Here is a 19,727-nt window from a genome sequence, read left to right as displayed (position 1 = left end):
TTATTGTGGTAATTACCAAGCTGCAGGAGATCAGAGTTTATTGTGGACTATTGAATCCTCTCCCTGCTTTTCACTTTATTAAAAAAGGGGCCAACTTTTAGCCAACTTAGACCAGGCCAGCATTTCAAAATATCTGTGCTGTCATTTTGTAATTTTCGAGATTCATAAGTGACATAAAATCCATCAGTTTTTTTGAGAAGCATTGATTGTTTACAGTAAAAAGGTGATATCAGTGTGCATCATAAGGTGGTATTAAATAGTGGGAGAATTGTGTGGTAACGTCCTGATAACGCTGTCCACGCGTGTGCGCAGAGGAGGAAGGAGGAAGTTATTTTCTCGTTAGACTGTAAAACTTGTTAATGCACAGTCTATACAGGGCAACACCCCCCAAGCCCTCTGCTATTTCTCTCCCTCCCCTTTTCCAGGAGTCGTATTGAGCGTCGGGGCTGGGACATTCCTGGTTTGACGACCAGCTTCGCCGCTGCCATGATTTGCGGAGCAATTCGACACTGACTTCAAAGATGCGTGTGTGGAAGAGGCAGCGGTAGAGACGGAGACCGAGCACTGCAGAAAGTTACAATAAGACAGACAGACAGAGACAGAGAGAGAGAGAGAGCGCCAAGTCGGGACTTTTACTGAGAGAAACGGACTCCAGAGAAAACTCTCCACCACCGCCGTAACGCGAGTTTCGACCAGGGGGGACTTGGCGCACCTTGGCCCCGACGCCTGCGCTGCTTTTACGGGTTTGAACTCTCTCTCTCCCCCTTTTCAACCTCTCCGACTGCTTTCATGTCCCTCAAGCCGTCTCGCACTTTGAGCCCGTTTCTAATGGAGGGCCCGGTACGGATTTGCCAACAGAAGAATGCGTTTTGCTGCTAATTCACCGGACGTCTCGCAGCTTTTGCTCTCCTGCAACAGAGGTAAGACGGCACGGAGGGGAGGCAGAGAGGGGAGTCCCGGACTGGCTGCCTGACCGGCTGGCTGGCTGGGAGAAGAGCTGGGGTAGGATTCAGTGTGGAAAGCTCGAGTTTTCAGGAAAAAACAAAAGAGATGTTAGGGTAAAATAGGCAGAGAGCTCCACGGGGCCGATTTGATCCATGTTGTCTTGTTTTCTTAACTTTGAATTGTGGCGGAGAGACCAGCGGCGCGGAGTGGCACTGTGGCGAGCGGAGTGTGTGTACGTTTCCATGAATTAAGGGCCCGCACTATAAACCAAGTCTGCTATGACTTTAAATAATTATTGCCCATAATTGTACTGGCGGCACTGAGTATTGAATCTGCATTGCTTTGCGTGAAGTATAAGAATATGATGTTATGGTCCTAAAAGAGCTTGAAATAATCTCTTTTAAATTCTAATGCTGAAATCAATTCATAAGACTCCTCTAAGCAATTCTTTTGCCTACAGCCATGGTTTGTATTTTGCTTGAACACGCACAGAAGCACTCAGATTATTTTATTTATTCAGCAGTTCTCTTTATCCTTTATGTATCCCCTGATTTGAAGCAAAAGAAAATCCAAAATATTTGTTTGGTAAACAGTTCTGGCAGCTCCTTGAAGGCAGCTACGCTCGAGTTAACATCCCACAGTTGAAATCAGATGGCCTGCAGGCTCCATTTCTTCTTTGAAAGATGAAAGAACATTTTTAGAAAAAAGGCAAACATGTCACTCCCCTGACACATTGGATTCACCTCGGTAAAAGCTGAAAATGGACTGTCCACAAGTCATACTTTTATTATAGAGAAGATCCACAGAAAAACTGCTCAAGCTGCCACATTTACCACTGTGCAGAAACATGGTGGCTTGGACTAATATTTGAAGTAGTGTTTTTTTTCCTCCAAAAACAGAGAGCCTTTATTGTTTCAGATGAATCCCCAGAGGGTGTCATAAACGTTGCTTTTGGTAAATCCATGTTACCATTGCTCAGACACTTGGCAAGTGCACAAATCACTGTGCAAAGCATGCAAAAGCGACTTTACCTGCCTGGCAGACAGAAGGTGTCATTATTTACTCAACCGGGGGCATGCTTTTGACAAAGAGTAAAAACATTAGAGACAAAGAGAAATCTTTGAGTATACTGAAGAAAAAATATGCAGGTGTGCAAATATATGGCCATGAAACAGCCTTCACGTTGCTCAATTCTCCTGGGTTTCATGTTCCTTCTCACTCTTCTAATCTTGCAAATAAAACAAAACAAAACAAAAAAGTAGAAATAAAGACGGCACTGCTTTGAATTCAAGACTAGTTGTACAAGTGTGGGCATGAACTAATTTTATTCAGGCTATGCACTTCAGGAACTTAAAGATTTATGTTTTCACAGTCCTTTGCTGACGTTTGATTGAACTTTAAGATTAACCCAGTTTTCTAAATCATCGTATTTCTAAAACTTTCAGCTAAATGTGCATATGAAAATGTAGTATGCACCATAAATATTGTAAGTGATAATATGAGATTAAGACCGTTGCTCTGGGTGGAAACGTGGAAAGCGGCAGAGTAAAAGTGACGGTAACGTGGTGGCTGCTGATGCCAGATTCCTCAACTTCCTCTGTCTGCTGTTCATCCTTATCACCGGAGCTTCACAGCGGCTATTGTTACATAGGGGTGACTCTCAGAAAGCCGAACACTTAAAAGTTATCAAGAACAAAGTCTTGAATCCCTCTCGAACGCATGACATCCAGTCAGTGGGACACACATGGCTGCACTCAGATAAAACACTTTCAAGTTCAAACAGTTGCTCGCGCATTGTTACGTTGGTGGGGGACAAGAAGACACTTCCGATGGCTTTCAAATCCTTTCAGTGCTTCCCAATGTTGGGCGAGCTTTTGACAAGGGCAGAGCGAGATTTGCTCTTTGTGTTCAGGGCGTTCATTTTGAAGGAGAAATCCTTCCTCAGGTTTGAGTCTGTTCCAAGAGTTTTTCAATTTAAAAATAAACAAAAAACTAAGGTGCAACTTTTTCTGCAGCCGCTTTCCCTCATTGTAACCTAATTGGCTCTATGATCCTTGCATTGCTTTCTACTCAGTCAGTCCTCTTGGACCGACTACTCCTTTATTCACAAAGCTCAATTGCCAAACGTCTTGTTCATATCTTTGTTTTATGGCAGCAGAAATATGTGTTTACAGTCTTTATTTGCTCTGTTATTTTTTTTAAATACCGTCTATATGAGGCTCTCTTTTGTGTCCAAACTATATTGCTGTATGGTATAATAAAAGTTCCTGATTTTAAACTTTCCAGAATGACTTTAATGTATTTAGTACAATTGACTGTGTTTATCTATAGTAGCTTTGTATTGGGAATGGGACTGAATTGGAGGACAGAGCCTCAGACCCTTTTTTGTGTGTGTTTGTGTTTGTTTTCCCTGCATGTATTTAGGGAAATTAATAAACCATTAGTGGCTCGGCGCTTATCAGACAGACCTGAACAAAGCACAACGATGCCATTAAGCGAGTTGGAATAATGTTTGAGCCATTAGGGTGCTCGTTAATGATAAACACATGTTGCTGTAGGAGAACTATGTTAAGTGGGCAATTTGGACATAAGCACGCGTAATGATACCAGCTCCGCCACTTATAATGGCTCTCTTGATTTTTCTGATGCAGTACTATATTCTCACAACCACTTACACACCAGCAATGACAAATGACTGCTGAATGTGGTTTTGTTAATGATTAAACCAAAAAGTAAAGTCATATATACAGGGAAATCTTGCAATTCCTGAGATTATAAAGATTTATTTAATACTCATATGATTAATTAATAAGTTGATTGACAATTAAAGTCATTAAAAAAAATCTAATACCCTGAGATGCTTTTTTTTCTCTTACTTCAGACTCTGGGAACGTCCAGTTGCCCTTCTTATCATTTTCTCCTGATTTTTTAAAGTAATTCTGCTGTTAAAATTAATTGTGAATAAGCAGTTTAGTTGTAGATTTGTAGATGAAGGTTTTTCTGAGGTGAGTGTGGAGGAAGAGGGAGACTCGAGTATATTTTGGCCCTCTCCCACATTCTCCCCTTTTCTAAGCCGAACAGATTTGAGGCCTGTCAGTAAACCTCAGTTCTGGCTCTGAAGCGAATGGAAGTGAGTTTAAAACCTAAATCACAATGTGGCTTGCTTGTTTATTTGGTTTCGCGCTCTGATCTGTCGTATTATTGCACCATTGGATTCAACCTTTGGCTGAGAAGAATGTTATGAGAGTCATAAAGCAGGAGAAAATTTTGTTTTTGGAGCGGTCGCGTTAGTTTTCATCTCCTTCACAATATTTCGACTGCTGGAATTAAGACTTATTCATTTTCTAAATCTCTGATTACTAATCCATTTCAGCTTCTTAGTAATAATAATGTAGAATTTATGAAACTGTTTTATGGTTGACGTTAAACCGTACAAGTAGCTATTCCCAAACCAAAACCTGGCTTCTTTTAATCTCTTGACATATAGCCCTCCTTTTACTCTCATTGCTCAGGGATTGAGTCACACTGCAGCATTTTTACCATTTTCTATCGCTGCCCTTTACTCTGAGAGCTTCGGCTCCCATTCGTCAAGGGTAGAGTCAGACCTCAGGCCCCATTAGATGGACAGAGGGGAGTTGTGGGCAGCGTGCCAAAGAGCCCCCATGTTCAAGGAGCCAAGGGGGGTGCTGATTGACAACACCCAGCAGCCATGGGCAGGGGGTCGCTGGGAAAGATGGGCAGGTCAGAGTAAGAGTTTGAGCTCTTGTGACTGCTGGGTTGGTGAGAGCGCCCTGCAGCTGCGGTGCTAACAAAAAAGGCTTTACTTTCCAACTTCAGTTCCCCTCTGTAAATATATCCTGTGGGCCGGCTGTGAGCGGAACTGGGCAAGTTGGAATTGAGGTAGCTGTAAGGTGTCGCTTGTGTTTGTGTGAAGCAGACATAAGTAGCGCTTCTTATCTCCTATGAGCTCACACTGTCATTATTTTAACTACACTACACACATTTCTCTCTGTGGGACCCCCACCCCTCCCTATTTCTCCTATTCCCCCGACTCCGACAGATGATCCAAACACAGCAGCACAGACTCGCCGTGCTACGCAAACTTGTTTCTCCTGTAAGTTACAGATGAGCAGCGCGCTTCCTCCGGTACAACTCTTCCGAAATGTCAAAGGTGAGCTGACTGTAACTCAGTGTATACACCAGCTCTCAACAGATCACCGTATTGAGTTTCTAAAAATTCAGAACCTTGAAGGACCTGAAACTGGATAACGACTTTCAGGAGATTTGAGAAATAAAATGAGAAACATCAGGGCGTAATTGTTAAGACAAACAAACAGTTTTTGGAGCAGCAGAAACAGATGTTCCAGCCAGCCACTGAAATGCAGCGGAATGAGGCCGCACGAGCTGGAGATAGGCAGGGTGAAGAGGTCTGCTTGTTCTCTGAAAAATGTTTGCATGCTGTTAATGTAATGGAAATACAGGCCTTAGCTAAATATATATGTGTCCATGCTTTCAATATGATAAGGGAATGTAAGCCAGTACCACACACGTCGCGCTTTAAAGCACAAACGCGGCGTCCAGGCGTCGATTCTGAGAATACCCCAAGGGCAGGTTGTGCGACACAGTAGGATGCACTTTTTACCACAGGAAAATATAGTTGGGTTAACTCTTATCCATAGCTTGGGGATGTGGGGGTTATGTGGAAAGAACAAAAGATGAAAATGGACTAGAATACTTTAATGATCTCGAGCCATGGTTTGAAGTACGTCGCTTTCTCTAGATGCCTTTATTTATGGGCTCATAATCATCTGAGGGAGTGCCTCTTGGCTTGTGCAGCTACAGTGCATGTGTCTTTAGCATGATGCAGAGCACCACATGCATGACAGAGAACAAAACTTTCCCCTGGAAGGCCTAACGTGGCACTGCGCGTGCAGATACCTGATGAAAGCCATCGTCCTGTGTTGTTAATCAGCCCCAGAGAAGATTTCAGGGAGTGAACTTATGAACTGGACTCCTCCTGCAGAGTATTTCAGAATATTTTTTTTCCCCCTTTTCTTTCCGCATCCTCGGCGTCTTCCTGTTTGCAAGATTAATTTCTTTTCCCCTTCCTGTTAGCGACCCCACTAAATACGCCTGCATTAGTCCGTCGCCTCGTCGCAGGCTCCAAGAGTTAGCCTTTTCCGCTTGAAACTGCGGAGCGACCGCAGCTTTCTATTTCAAATGTTGAACCAATAAGTCACATCTGACGTGGGTTTTCTGCAAACCAGAATGTGTGTGCTGCTGAAAAGCCAGCGCAAAGATCAGCAAGACTATATTAAGGCAAAACTAGCGGCTGGCACTCCCCTGCAGCTGACAAACAGGCTTCTTGTTTGAAGGGCTGTTTTCCTCCCAGATCAGAGTGTGAGGCAGTGTGGGTACTGCTGCTGCCTGCCTCCGGGCTTGTGGTTGTGGGTGCCATTTTGGGCCTTCCCTACTCTGAGATGTGAGCCTTTAGGGAACATTGGAACCCCCTATTTATAAATATATTCAAAGTGAGTGAAGGAATGTAAGTCAGAGGGATAAAACATAGGGTTGGTCCTGCCTTTTACATTGTTCGGAGAATATTTTAAGATGGGAGCAGACATTCTGCATAATGCGGAGTATAGTTCTGCCTCGAGATGGATAGATAAAACTCTGTTTTAACTGACTTTAACAAAGTAAAGTAAATCACTGTCACGTTTCGCGGCGCTTTCACACAGTAGCAAACACACACGAACCCAGACAAGAAAAAGCAGAGTTGCCGTAAGCCACGGTTTTTCTATTTCCGCTGTGTTTTGGTGTTGTCATTGAGGTTGCGTTTCTGTTGGCACCGCTGCAGCACTACATCATCTCCCAAAAGCTTTTTCTCACCTCCAGTGCTGCAGCAGTAAGCAGCGGGGACCCTAAACATTTCGGAGAGCTTTTTACAGTTTGACCAGGAGCCAGAAGTGGAAACTCGGATGATGTGAGTGTTGATGTATCGCCGCCGAGTTTGTTTTGCGATCATTTGATGGCTGCGCAGCAAAAGAGGAGCGTTACAAGGGGAGACGGATAAACATTTAGACAAACTAAATAAAGCATTTACACACTCTGTTTGGGACTGTATATTTATCTTCGGGTCTTCGAGCTTGTACGCGTAAGGGGGGGGTGTGGGGTTGGTTTGTTTGGGTTTTTGCAAGAGATTTGTGGAATCTGTGAAGAAGACTAATTATATTTGAACCTTTTTGCATGTCTTTGTTTTTGTTGTGCCGGCGGCTGGGGAGTTTTTAGCAGACGAGGCTTTCCTCACCTCGTCCACACACACACACACACACACTCCTCTCCAGCATGAATATATTGCCATTACTCTGTTATACTTACAAAGTGCATTTATCATTATGAAAAAATGAAAATGTCTGTGTGCACTTTCTTTCTCACGCCTCTCGAGTGACTAATGAAGAAGAGCCGCTGAGGCGGCCCGGTTCAGTTTTATTTCTGGCCGGTTTTAAATCCTGACTTTGTGAAACCGAGTTTCTTGTTAGTATCTATTTGGACACCTTGTCATTTTGTTTTCGTTGCACATGTTTGAAATTACATTATTTAATGTATGTTTCAGTCTGAAAGTGCTTTTGGTTGGCAGCCAGGGACCTATCAGGAGGAGACTGAACAGGAATTGTTTGTCTGCGTCTTTGCCGCTTGTTGCTGTAGAGACACGGGCAGTGATGGAATCCAGGAGAGCTGGGGAGGGACGGGAGACTGCGCTTAGTGGAGAAAGGGTGGGGGCAGCTGGATCGCTGTATGCCCATGGTTTATAGCCCACACAACAGCATTTAAACCACAGATAGCATCTTGACTCCCACAGCAGAGCCGGACATTTTCAAATCTTTTGGCAAACTTGATCATTTTCCTCCTCCCCTGCATCAGCATGTTTTCCCATCATCTCTCTAATCAGGACTGATAGTGGGGAATGTAAATCTGTGGCCTCCTGCCCCCGGTGCCACGGCTGCACAAGCTCCCAGCTCCCCTCGCACTTGCCACGATGAATCAACGTCTTGGCACATGCTGGAGATCAGTGTTATAACACACCCCGCGGGCAAGAAGGCCTTCTTCTGCATTCCTTCTTTCCATCAGAATTACCTTTTCGTCTGAGCAGACGTTCCCCCGTGGGCTGAAAGGCCTGTGAAATCAGTTGGAAGGGCCCAGAGAGCTTAGACAATGGGGTAGGGTTGTTAGTTACATGCGCTTTGCAAAAGGTCTCGAGGTGGCCTTGTATGGTGGCGATACCCAGGGATCTGTTTCCAATGTCCGAGGCTGCTATTGAGTTTCGCCCCTGTGGTTAATCCTGCTGTTCAGGACCTTGGGAAACAACCATACCTCCTTACTTTCCTGTCCCTCCCCCGCACAGATTCCCAGGAAAAACAAGACATTGCAGAACAATCGCCAATTAAGATGGGTCTTACATACTGTACCATTCAGTCTCTATCCCTTCTGTCTCAATCTTTTTACCCCCCTCCCTCTTTCTATCCACTCTCAGCTCTCTGCTTGTTTCCTTGGCCAACAAGCCTGAGGGTAGAATTAGCGCTGTCTCCCAGGTCCCGGCCCTGGCACTTTGGGAGGGTCGGACTCTGGTGAACGGAGGCGTTGTTGGGAGGAGGTGGGGGAACGGGGTGTGTGTCCTTGGTAAACAGGGCTTTGTGGGATGTGACTGTCTGATCCCCAGGGGCCTCTCCTTTCATTGCTCTTCTGTCCCGTACAACAGCACTGTAGTCAGGGCCTTGGCGTCAAGACGCTCTGGGACCCGCTTGGCCTCGTCATCACCCTGCGCCTCCCGGACTGATGGTTGTCTGTCAGCTGCACACAGGCATGAGAGAAACAAGTGTCTCAAAAGTAGCCTGTCCTTGAAGATGTCTGCTGTAGAAAATCTGTTTAAATCTTTTATTGAGACACCTTCATTAACTTTCTCAGGCTCAGACAAGTGCAGTCGATTTGTCTCATGGATAGACTAAAACCTCCTTCTCATTGTAAAACAAAAAGGACCCTCCCTTTCTTTCCCTAATTCCCTCAGTTCATTCCAAATCATGTCTGTCTTTTTCTCCCTTACTTTAGCTCACCCCCTTCTGTCTAAGACAGTCCCACTTTTAATAAGATCTCAGTCTTCAATCAGACAGAGTAAGTCCATCCCAGAGGCCCAGTGTTTCCACTCATTAGTTTTTCTCAGTGGCCCCGGGCTGCCTCGGTGGACTCACCCAGACCAATACAAGAAGCCCATAATGGTCCCTTAGAGTCTGTTCTATGAGTCGGGTCTTCCAAAGTTTCTGGGCTGAGCTGAATGTAGCTCGGCTGAATCATCAGTCAGTTTTGGCAGTTTTGGACGTCTTTATCTGTACGCCTCTATCTCCGAGCCAAATAAAGAAGGAGAAGAAAGAAGTTCGGGCTTGGCCACTTTTCACCTCCTATTGAACGTTTCACCTTTTTAAATCCTACACATCTCCTTTTACTACCCCATTGCCTCTCATCATTCAGTTGTGAATTTATCTCCCATCTCTTGTGTGTGTGTGTGTCTTTTTCTGTGTGTCTGTCATGCTCTTTCTTTGTGGAACTGAGGAATGTGTGTGCTGCAGATCCTCTGTCAGTGAGATGTGGGGCGAGTGCAGACAGGTTTGGGGTATAGCATGTGAATCCGCTTCGGCACACAGGTCAGATTAGACCATCATACCAGAAAAGACTTGCCCTTTCTCTTACACCCCACTGATCTTTTACCCTTGACATCTTTATCTCTAAGCTTCAATTGGTTCTGGTCACCTGTAACGGTTTGCTCTTTCTTAAACTAAACCTTTTGATTTAATGAATTTGTGCACTTCTACTATTCATTATTAGTCATTTATGATAACAACATGATATAAAATGAGTGCATTAATGTTGGAGGGCTGCATCATGGTGTCTGTTTGTCTGTGAAGCAGAGAAGCCAGGCCCCTGTCTCAGTCAGCAGCACCAGTTGTGACCTGTTCTTCCTCTGCCCTCCAGGTCTTTGATGCTTCGCTGCATTGCTTTTGTCCCTGTTTACCCAATATGACAGGGATATGGGCCAGTCCCACATGGGGGCAGATGGGGCTTTAAGTAGTTCCTGCAGAGAGGGGGCCAAAAAAGAGGTGCAGGTGCTAATCGCCCTAGAACTCAAATCCCTTTCTCTTCCCCGAGGGCAGCCTGTCAGTGTGTTTATTTTCTCCTGTGTCATCACCAGGGATCCTGCTTGTCCTGTGAGGGGGTAGATGGTTTTATTCCTCTGTTTGAATGTCTCCCTTGATAGAAAAATAAAGGTGGTGCCTCTCAATCATATATCTGTACGGTGGAGTTGTCCGGAAGGGAGTGTGACAGATGAAGTAAAAAAACAACACAGAAAACAGAGTTACAAAGTCTCAGGAGATTGATGTTTTTCTTGCAGTTGCACCGTTAAGCCAAGTGTCAGTCAAAGATTTGCCAAACATACATGGGTCAACCCCCCCACACCCAAAAAAATAGGAACGTTTCCACTTGAACTCGCTGACACATCCACCTCATTTTTTATTTTAATAAACTCTTTTTCGGTGTATCATCTTTCGACGGTGCACAGTTGATTTTTATGCAGGATGTCACTTCGATTTATAGCTGCTCGATCCTGCCTCGAGAAGGGCCGTGCATCCACACCGTGAGTGCAAAAACAGACAGTATCATAAGATCAGATTTTCGGGAAGGAGAGAAAGAAAACGGGAATACCGCATATTTTCCTTTTAGGTGGTAAAATGTGGAGGAGTGAGATCAACACTCCACCATTAACACTGGAAAAGAAAAAAAAGAGTCTCAGGCTGATCCGGCTCCAGTTGACAGGGACTTCCCCTTTGTAAAAGGACCACTCCAACTTTTGTCTGGGTGTCTGGAAATAGGAAATTGAACTTGCCTTACCATGCAGCCAGTGTTGCCAGCATCAGGACTAGTCTCTGATGAAAGATAAGAGATATCCTCACAGTGTCTGTCTCCACTGAGGAGGCATCATGGTGGCGGATGTCAGGGGAAAGCCAAAAAGATAAGAAACAGGAATGATGCCCTTGTGTTTCCTCGTTGTGCCAGATCAATAGGGCAGATAGGCAGCTGTGTGTGTGTTTACACAAGGGCATCCATTCAGAACTTTAGTGCCCAACTGGCCCTCCTGATGGGAGGACTGAACAGGTTAAAATAAGAGAGCGAAGGAAAGGTAGCCAGAGGGGAAAAAAGCTCCGGTTTCTCACCAAACTGTGTGCCAGTGTGCCCATGCTTGGTTGTGCATTGTTTTAGCGCTGTTGTTATTATTGTAATTATATATCATTATTCCGGCAGAGAGAGAAAGATAGTTTCCACTGATGACATGGGGGTAGTGTGCAGGGCCTGTCGCAACTTGTGGGATGGAGAAACGCCAGCCTGCAAAGATGTGAGTTTGATCTGTGTGAAGTAGCATGGACACAGTTAATATGGAGCCTAAAATGCAAAGAATACACCCTATGCATCATGGCATGTTCCTAAATCCTTATGTGAAACTCGGCAGTTGTAAACTAGCTTACAGGCTAGAGCAGGGGTGTCAAACTCAAATACACAGTGGGCCAAAATTCAAAACTGGAACAAGGTCGCGGGCTAACATTAATATTTATTGAAAAAAAATCTTCCTCCAGATTTAAGAATGAATCTCTTCTTATGGACTCAAACAAGTTTTGCTAAAAAACTGAATATGGAACAAGCAAAGCTTAATACTAAACTATATATATATATATTAGCTGTATAATACCAGTAGGCCAGCTCTAATAATAATTTGGTATGGCTTCGCGGGCCAAATGTAATTAGGCTGCGGGCCAAATTTGGCCCGCGGGCCAGAGTTTGACACCTATGGGCTAGAGGGTTCACAAAGAATTCATTTTTAAATATTAATTTTTAAGCACTTTATTCTTGTTTTGCTTTAAATATTTAGTTGTGTGTGTGTGTCTGTGTGTGTAATTGAAACGGAGACAGCTGGAGGTAACCTCTGGGAGCTGTCCCAGAGCCACCAGACACCCGCTGGTTCATCCTCTCGCTCTTTTGCTACTCCTCCACAACCTTTGACCTCTGGGTGAGCAGGGGCGTGAGCCTAGAGCTGGAAGAGTTTATTATTTCCTGCCTCTTCTATCCTTCTCCTCTCAGTATGCCCTCTGAGAGAATGAGAGAGAGCAAGATGAAGAGAGCGGGTATGAATACATCAAGTGAAGGCAGCAAAAGCCCCAGCATTCAGAATGACCTTAAAAAATGCACAGTGTTAACTAATTAGCAATGCATATACATAGTGTTGGCATAATAAATCATTTGACTTGCCATTTGTGGCTTTTATAAGAATTTATGAACCTTTCACCACCATAAAGCTAGAAAGCATCTTCTGATTATATCGAGCCCCACTATAGATTGCATAAAATATAGACAGAGGTGCAGGGGTGTCACCTATTGGTCTTAAATGCTGCATTTTGAAGCTTCAAAAGGACCACTTTACCTGCTGGGTTGTATAATACAACTTGTCGATGTCACAAACTTGATGGAGAGGTCCAGTTCAGTGGGTCGATTTAGTGGAAGTTTGGCCTGCCTGCTAGAGTACCTTGTGTTGTTCTTAGAGGTGGGAATCACCATACATCCCACGATACGATATTATCACAATACTTAACGCACGATACGATATTATTGCAATTTTTTCAAATATTTTGTGATATTCACATTCTGTACATAAAGGTAAACTTTATCAATATTCCTTTTATCTAATATCAAAGTCTCACACTCAGTCTTTCTCTCATTTCAGTTTTATTGTTGACAAACTGAACGGTTTGTATTACAGTCTAGTCCAACTTAACTGAATCAACCATCTGGTACAATTATAGCTATTCTGAACTATGCAATTTATGAAAACTATGCAGCCCCTTCAGCAACTGAAGAATTTGAGGGTAAATTAAAACAAAATATAATTTTACATTAAATAAAAAAAGTTTTAAACTTAATTAAAATAAAACATGTCTTAAATTAAAATAAGTAAACTGTCATGTTTATTGCTGCCAAAAAAAAGTTCAACACATTTGGACAGTGAAGGAATGTCAGGATTCTTGCTCAGAAAAAGGATCAACATGCTCTGAAGTCAGAGCACAAAAACCTTTTTTGTAACAAAATATCGATTTCTGCTGTATCGATACATTATTAGCAAACAAAATATCACGATACTACACAGTATCGATTTTTTTCCCCCACCCTTAGTTGTTCTGTCCATTAAAGTAGTCACTCTCTGTCTTTAAATGAGCAAATTATATGTAAAAAAGCAAAACATTCACACCCCCTTGTGTAGTTGTCTCGAAAGGCCACATTATCCATGACAGTGACCAAATTCAGCTGTTTCGACTGAACCCTTCATAGAAAATGTTTTTACCCCAGTTAATCATATTTATACACTATACACCAAATACAGTAGATGAAATTTTAAAGAAGGTCTGAGGAGGGTGTGAAGTGAGAGTGGGATGGACTCCAGCGCTATTTACTCGTGGGTCAGACCACACCTATCTTCAGACTTGACCTTCACTTTCATCCCAACTACACTGCTCTTCATGGCATTAACTTTCAGAGTTGCTATTGGGTGTTTAACATGACAAGGTAAAATTGTATTAGTTAATCTTCTTACAAAGAAAGCTTCATTGGTTTTAGTTTGGTACAATAGGCCTTTCTCAGCGTGTGAGGCTCTGAACCTTTACAGTATAAGCTTGACACATTAATTACAGTTTGCACATTACTAATTGTGCTCCTAATACACACAGCATTACTGTAATTACATGTAAGAGCTTCACATCCCTGTGTTTATTTTTTGGCAAAGTAATTAGCAGATTAATTGACGACAGAAATAAATATTCATTGTAGCCCCGCGCCAACAGGTCTTTTTCAAGCCCTACTGCACCCTCGAGAGGAGGCTAACCAAATTGACCTGCTTGATTGTCGAGCGCACGAAACAATGTTTTAGTTAGAGAATGAGGGTTAGAAACCTGTTGAGCCTCGCCGCTCCCACCCAGGCATCATGCTTTTAATTTGACCCACCCTTCAGCCTCGGTTGGCCCTTCCGCTAATGTCTGCGAGCCACGGAGCGCCAGTGTGAATATCACAGCTGGACAACCATTGTCCCGCCGGCCTCAGGCTCAAACCCTGGTTAGCAACCAGGAACCTGGGATCAAAGCTTGCCCGGATTACTCTTAGAAAAAGGAGGAGGCGTTGCATTCGGAGGGGGGTCTGGTTGAAAAGGATAGAGGAATGCTCCTAATTACGTGCCCTCCACTTCTTTTCTGTCTCTCTCTTTGCCTCTTCTCTTGTCTTACCGTGTGTGTCTGGCCTGCACTTCAGGCTACATTGAACCTATGAGGAAGCAACGCAGTGTGACAAGAGAGCGATATTAAGAGTGAGGCGACAGTCTCTCCACAGATACTCCATTATCAGGAGATCTCAGCGGTCTTGTGGGAAGAGAAGGAAACAGAGAGGCTGGACATTCCAGCCTCCACACAGACACTGAAGTGGGTGAGAAGAGGGGTCAGAGGAGAGGGTGGGAGGTGGAGATCAAGGAGTGTGTAAAGAGGATGTGTCGTGAAGATTAGAGGGATTGTCGTTCAGGATTCAACGGGAACTTAATTGATTTTTTTCCCCCCCACCTCTGGTTTCCTCTTCCTTGCTTTGCTGTTTGTTTACATGTCGTCTCTCGCGCTCGCGTACACGACGCCACGTTTCTCTGCAGAGCTGCGGCCTGATATGTTTTTCTACTCATCGGTGTGTTGCAGGTTTGCTGAACAGACGTGGACGTACTTACTGGACAACACGGCCTCTGGCAGGGGTCAAAGTGCACCATGGACAGTGGCCTAAGGGTCCTCCTGTCCACTGTGCTGTGTCTCAGCCAGTCTTTGCTGATCACCTGCTCATGTAAGTTGTTGTACAGCTCTATTTACTTTTATTAGCAAAGAATAAATTTTTTTTAAATGGAAGAAGATTAGCTTCAAAGCTGACAAACACAGTGGATGCTGTCCACAAATGAGGAGGTGAAGAAAGCAGTAATTATAGCAGCTGAAGTGGCATTTGAGTTAATAATAGTGTAATAATAGTTAATAATAAAGGCAAATATTTTCAGTGTCAGGTGGATGATTTAGAGGCGTGTTCCTGATTCAGCTCCTGATTGGCCATAAATTAACTTGTGCAACTCAAAGTAAATATTTTGGACCTTTTAATTACACATTTTGGTTTCCTTAGCAAAAAACAAATTACTACTGGAAATTATTGGTGTAAAAGCAGTTCTGTTGAAAAAAGGGAAATTTTTGACAGGCTGTTGGATTATACTGTAAATTATCGCAAGCATCTTTCTGCTTTTTAGTTTAAGAAATGTATTGGCAAATACTGCACAGTAATTTGTCAGTCAGTCTCTATTGTGTAAGTTTATTAAAACAGCTTTAACAACAATGCATCAGTTGTAATTTGATTTATAATTTGAGCAAGCCTGCCGTTTATTAATTCACACGTCTGAACCTGTTTTTCTCTGCTCTCGTCTTCTCATCAGCTCAATATCCATCTTTCCACTCTGAGCCCGCCTCCTTGGTTCAGAGTCAAGGCTCTGTTGTCCGTCTGCAGTGCTCTGTAAGTCCTCCATCAGCGGTGGTCTCCTGGCGCTTCCGAGGCCTTCCCCTGGACCGGGACACTCTGCCTGGTGTGGAGCTCGGCAGTGGCTCCCTCACAATCTCCTCCCTTACGCCCAGTCATGCTGGCGTCTATCAGTGTGTGGCACGCTTAGACCACGGGCCCGCCGTCGCCAGCCGCTACGCGCGTGTTGCCATAGCAGGTACGGATGCAGAGAATTAGAGTCCTGTGCATGCTCCCGCTCACTTCAAAGCGCAGTGATGAAGAAAGAGAGGAAATGGCCTTGAGAAAAGGAAGGCTATTTCGTGATTGCTGAACACTTAGAAAGAATGCCTATCCTCAGCTGCCTGCTGCTGAGTGGCGGAGGGGAAGGAAGCAGTAGGAGCTTTTACTCGGGCATCGTTCCAGATGCCTCTTGACTGGTATCCTTAATGAGCTTTGGGCTTTCCTGTGTGCAGCCTGTTCCTGCTGGGATGCTTCTTGCTCTTGGACACTATGCTAAGAGGCTGACCTTGCTTTGGAACTGTATCAGGCATGAGTCGAATCACTCGCTGCAACAATAAACAAGCCAAGTGGTCCAACACAAACAGCTCAGCTCGAGTAGTGCTGATCATCTTTGTCACTGACTGTGCAGATGCTCAGAAGATATTAAATGTTTGATATTCTGGACTCAAGGAAAGTTGAACTAAGGCAATTGTGTTTATTTTTATCCATGCAGAAATATCAAAATATGAAGATGGCCAACGGCGGTCATTATCAGTGCAGGAAGGGAGCACTGCTCTTATAGAGTGTCCTCTACCACGTAGCATTCCTCCAGCTATTCCTAGACTGAGGATACAGGGGGGCTGGGTGGAAGCTTCAAAAGGTATGTTTGAAACTCAGATAAATGTGTAGTTTTTCTAACTGTACATGCTGTTCTCTGAAAAAGTCAAAAAGTGCTCAATTGTAAAAATACCAATTATGTCAGTTTTCTTTATTTATTCATGAGATCTAAATAGACTGTAAAATATTTAAAAAGTGCAACACTGCACTACGCTAAATATTATTTACATATACTATTAGGGCTGGGCTATATCATACCGTTCACGGTAATACCGGTGTAATTTTGGGCAACGATAGGAAAATGAAATATCGCGATAGAATATGGGTAAAACGCGCATGCACAGTGTCTATGTTTACATACGCACATGGCGGCGATGCAGAATGAGAAGAGCGAAAGTGGATCGTTAAATGAAACGGATGAACCAGAACTGGTTTGTAAAAATGCTGCAACTTCAGTGGTGTGGAACTGGTTTAGCTTTCGTCCGTCAGATACACAACAAAGCACTATTTTTGGTAGCGCATGCTAGCGGACCGTCGTTATTACCATGTTGTTTGGAAAATACGGCACACTTAAAACCAATCCTTTGATTTTTCTGAAAATCGACAGCGCCCCTTATAATCCCGTGTGCCTTATGTATGAATTCTGGTTGTGTTTACTGACCTCGAAACGATTTTATGTACACGGTGCTCGAAAATCTGTCAAATGTTTTAGTACGACTTTGCTAAGCTACGAAGCCGCACCGCTTGATGGATTGTCGCCTCACGGAGTGATACGTACGGTGCTTCAACATAATATTACCGTATTGTGTGTGTATAACCTCTTTAAGTTTTGTGGATATTCTACATGGTTATGCTGAGGATATGTCGGCCAATTTCCACTGGAAATGCCTTTTGGTTAAACTGTCAGCAAGGAATTAGCATTTGCACTGTTAAATTTTATATAACTTTAATGCACATAAAAACAGCTGCTTGTTTAAGTGAAAATACATTGATTTTTTTTTCCACTAATAAAGTTGTGGAGTTGTAAAGTATTTTGTCTAGTGTCAATTATATCGTCAGTTATATCGTTATCGCAAATTTTTAAATGTATATCGTGATAAATATTTGCTCTATATACTATCACTTATCAAAGGGAGATAAAGGTGGCTCTCATTTATGAGGCCTTTTGAGTATTTTTGAGCTTCATGAAAATTTTTCATTACATGTACATTTTCCATGTGATTTTGTTATATAAGTGCAAGGCAGAGTTTTAGGCTACGTTCACACTGCAGGTCTTAATGCTCAATTCCGATTTTTTGATCAAATCCGATTTTTTTTGTCTGCTCGTTCACACTACAAATAAAATGCGACAGCAAACGCGCTCTAGTGTGAACGCTCAAAGCGGCCCGCATGCGCAAAAGACGATGTCACACACAGCGCGCTCTGTTTAGACCCAGAGCAAACAATATTGTTTGACAGATGGCCTTAATATAAACCCTTCGGACTTTACGTTTCCCAATTTTTGCTTTAAGTTATTTTGTTATTTACATAATAATGTAGATAACCTAATAATGATCCTTATTGCTGTTTTAGAGGAGCGGTGCTTCAAAGGATAGTTGCAGATTTCTGTCTGTACAAATAAAATGTTCACGTTTCTCCAACGTTGTCTTCCCAACAGTTTCACTGACATCTACACTGGATGGCCAGGAAGCGTTCGCGATGTCTTCTCTGGCGCTGATAATCGGCGTCTGTCTTGTGTCGGTGACGTAAAAGACGGATTTAATGCGACATGACCGTTCAAACAGCAGTCGCTTTCTAAAACATCGGATATGTGTCGGATTCAGTACCACATGCGAAAGTGACCCAGATCGGATTTGAAAATATCCGATTTGTGCCGTTCACACTGTCATACCATGATCGGATATGGGTCGCATAGGGTCAAAAAAGTCGGATTTGATGCGCTTTCGCCTGCAGTGTGAACGTAGCCTAAGATTTAATGGAATCTGGTCAAATGAAATTTCCTTGATTGGTACATATTCCTTCTATAGTATTCTTATTTTAATAAATAAACATTTGATTTTATATATTTCATTTTTATTGCTTTGTTTTTATTGATTTTAAAAATAATTTGTTCCAGTGTAGAGACTCTGATAAGAAGTGAAGACTACTTTGAGGGAGTTCAGTAAAGTTTGGTGAAGCCGTCTGTGAATATGATTTCCTCAAAACAGACACTTCCATTTGGTCATTCGTTTTGAAAATTTAGAATTTGCTAAATTGACACAGTCATAAAATAATGTGCACCGTTATGAAGGAATCCATGCATTTGTCCCCTTTTGTTCATCTGCTTGTGGTGTGATGCATGCTGGCTGTATACTGTGGAGGCCTTCCTATTACTTCAATCCTTTCCTTCTCTTTTCAGATGACTATTTAATACTTCCATCTGGCAACCTCCAGATTATCTCTGTTTCAGCCCAGCACCAGGGCATGTATAAATGTGGTGCAGTGAACCCTGTTACCAAGGAGACCATCATACAGTCTCATGGCACTAAGCTGTCCGTCAAATGTAAGTTAGATGATGTTAAATCAAGGAGAAGCGTTTGTATGTCTGCTCTGTTATGTCAGACCAACGAACGTCTTTTTCTTTTTTGGTTTGTTTAGATTCAGACTCCTCCTCCTCAGTGCAGATCGTTTATCCCAAAACCCCAAAGACTGTTTCGATTGAGAAGTCGCAGCCGCTGACCTTGGAGTGTGTTGTGTCTGGTAGTCCTGCACCTGCAGCTAAGTGGTTTAAGAATGGCAAGGTCATACCGGGGCCTTCTCACCAACGACAGCACAACAATCTGGCCTTTGTTCGGGCGATGAGAAGCGATGAAGGCAGTTACACCTGCGCTGTTGAGACGGAGCGGGGGACTCTCGTCAGCGCTAACTATACTGTGAAGGTTCTCGGTAAGAAAAACACAACGAGAGAGGAGTGTGAGTGGTGACTGTTTGATGCAGATGTTTAACATTTCACGCTCACCTTCACAGAGCCTGTTTCCATCATCGAGGGACCGGGGAAGCAGCTCGCCTCTCTCGGCTCCTCTGCTCGTTTTATCTGTGTAGGCCAAGGAAATCCATCTCCAAACATCACCTGGCTGTTCAACGCAGAGCCCATCACCCCTTCACATCGCTTTCAGATCTCTGGATCCTCACTTGTTGTTTCAGATGTGACACGACAGGATGAGGGAGTTTATCAGTGTCTGCTGGACAATGGCTTTAGCTCAGCGCAGTCCTTTGGAATGCTCACAACTCAAGGAGGTATGTATGATCAGTTATCTCTA

The 19,727-nt window shown here is 43.4% G+C and overlaps 1 protein-coding gene across 3 annotated transcripts in view; it reads left to right on the top strand.

Moving 5' to 3' along the window:
• The first annotated feature begins 437 nt into the window (after positions 1-437).
• cdon (cell adhesion associated, oncogene regulated) overlaps positions 438-19,727 on the top strand; it is a 38,845-nt gene continuing 19,555 nt past the window's right edge. For 2 of the 3 annotated variants that reach the window (XM_087851143.1, XM_087851144.1), the window contains exons 1-7: positions 438-920; positions 14,763-14,901; positions 15,530-15,808; positions 16,325-16,471; positions 18,827-18,970; positions 19,066-19,353; positions 19,435-19,704. In XM_087851143.1, coding sequence (XP_087707269.1) covers positions 14,829-14,901; positions 15,530-15,808; positions 16,325-16,471; positions 18,827-18,970; positions 19,066-19,353; positions 19,435-19,704 — 1,201 coding nt within the window. In that variant the 5' untranslated portion in view covers positions 438-920; positions 14,763-14,828. Of the gene's footprint in view, positions 921-14,762; positions 14,902-15,529; positions 15,809-16,324; positions 16,472-18,826; positions 18,971-19,065; positions 19,354-19,434; positions 19,705-19,727 lie in introns of those variants that run through there. The other variant, XM_087851145.1, reaches the window with a different exon arrangement.

Source organism: Neolamprologus brichardi, chromosome 14, assembly GCF_056152115.1.
Source record: "Neolamprologus brichardi isolate AB-2024 chromosome 14, ASM5615211v1, whole genome shotgun sequence".
NCBI classification, from domain to species: Eukaryota; Metazoa; Chordata; class Actinopteri; order Cichliformes; family Cichlidae; genus Neolamprologus; species Neolamprologus brichardi.
This window is presented reverse-complemented; position numbering and strand designations above follow the sequence as displayed.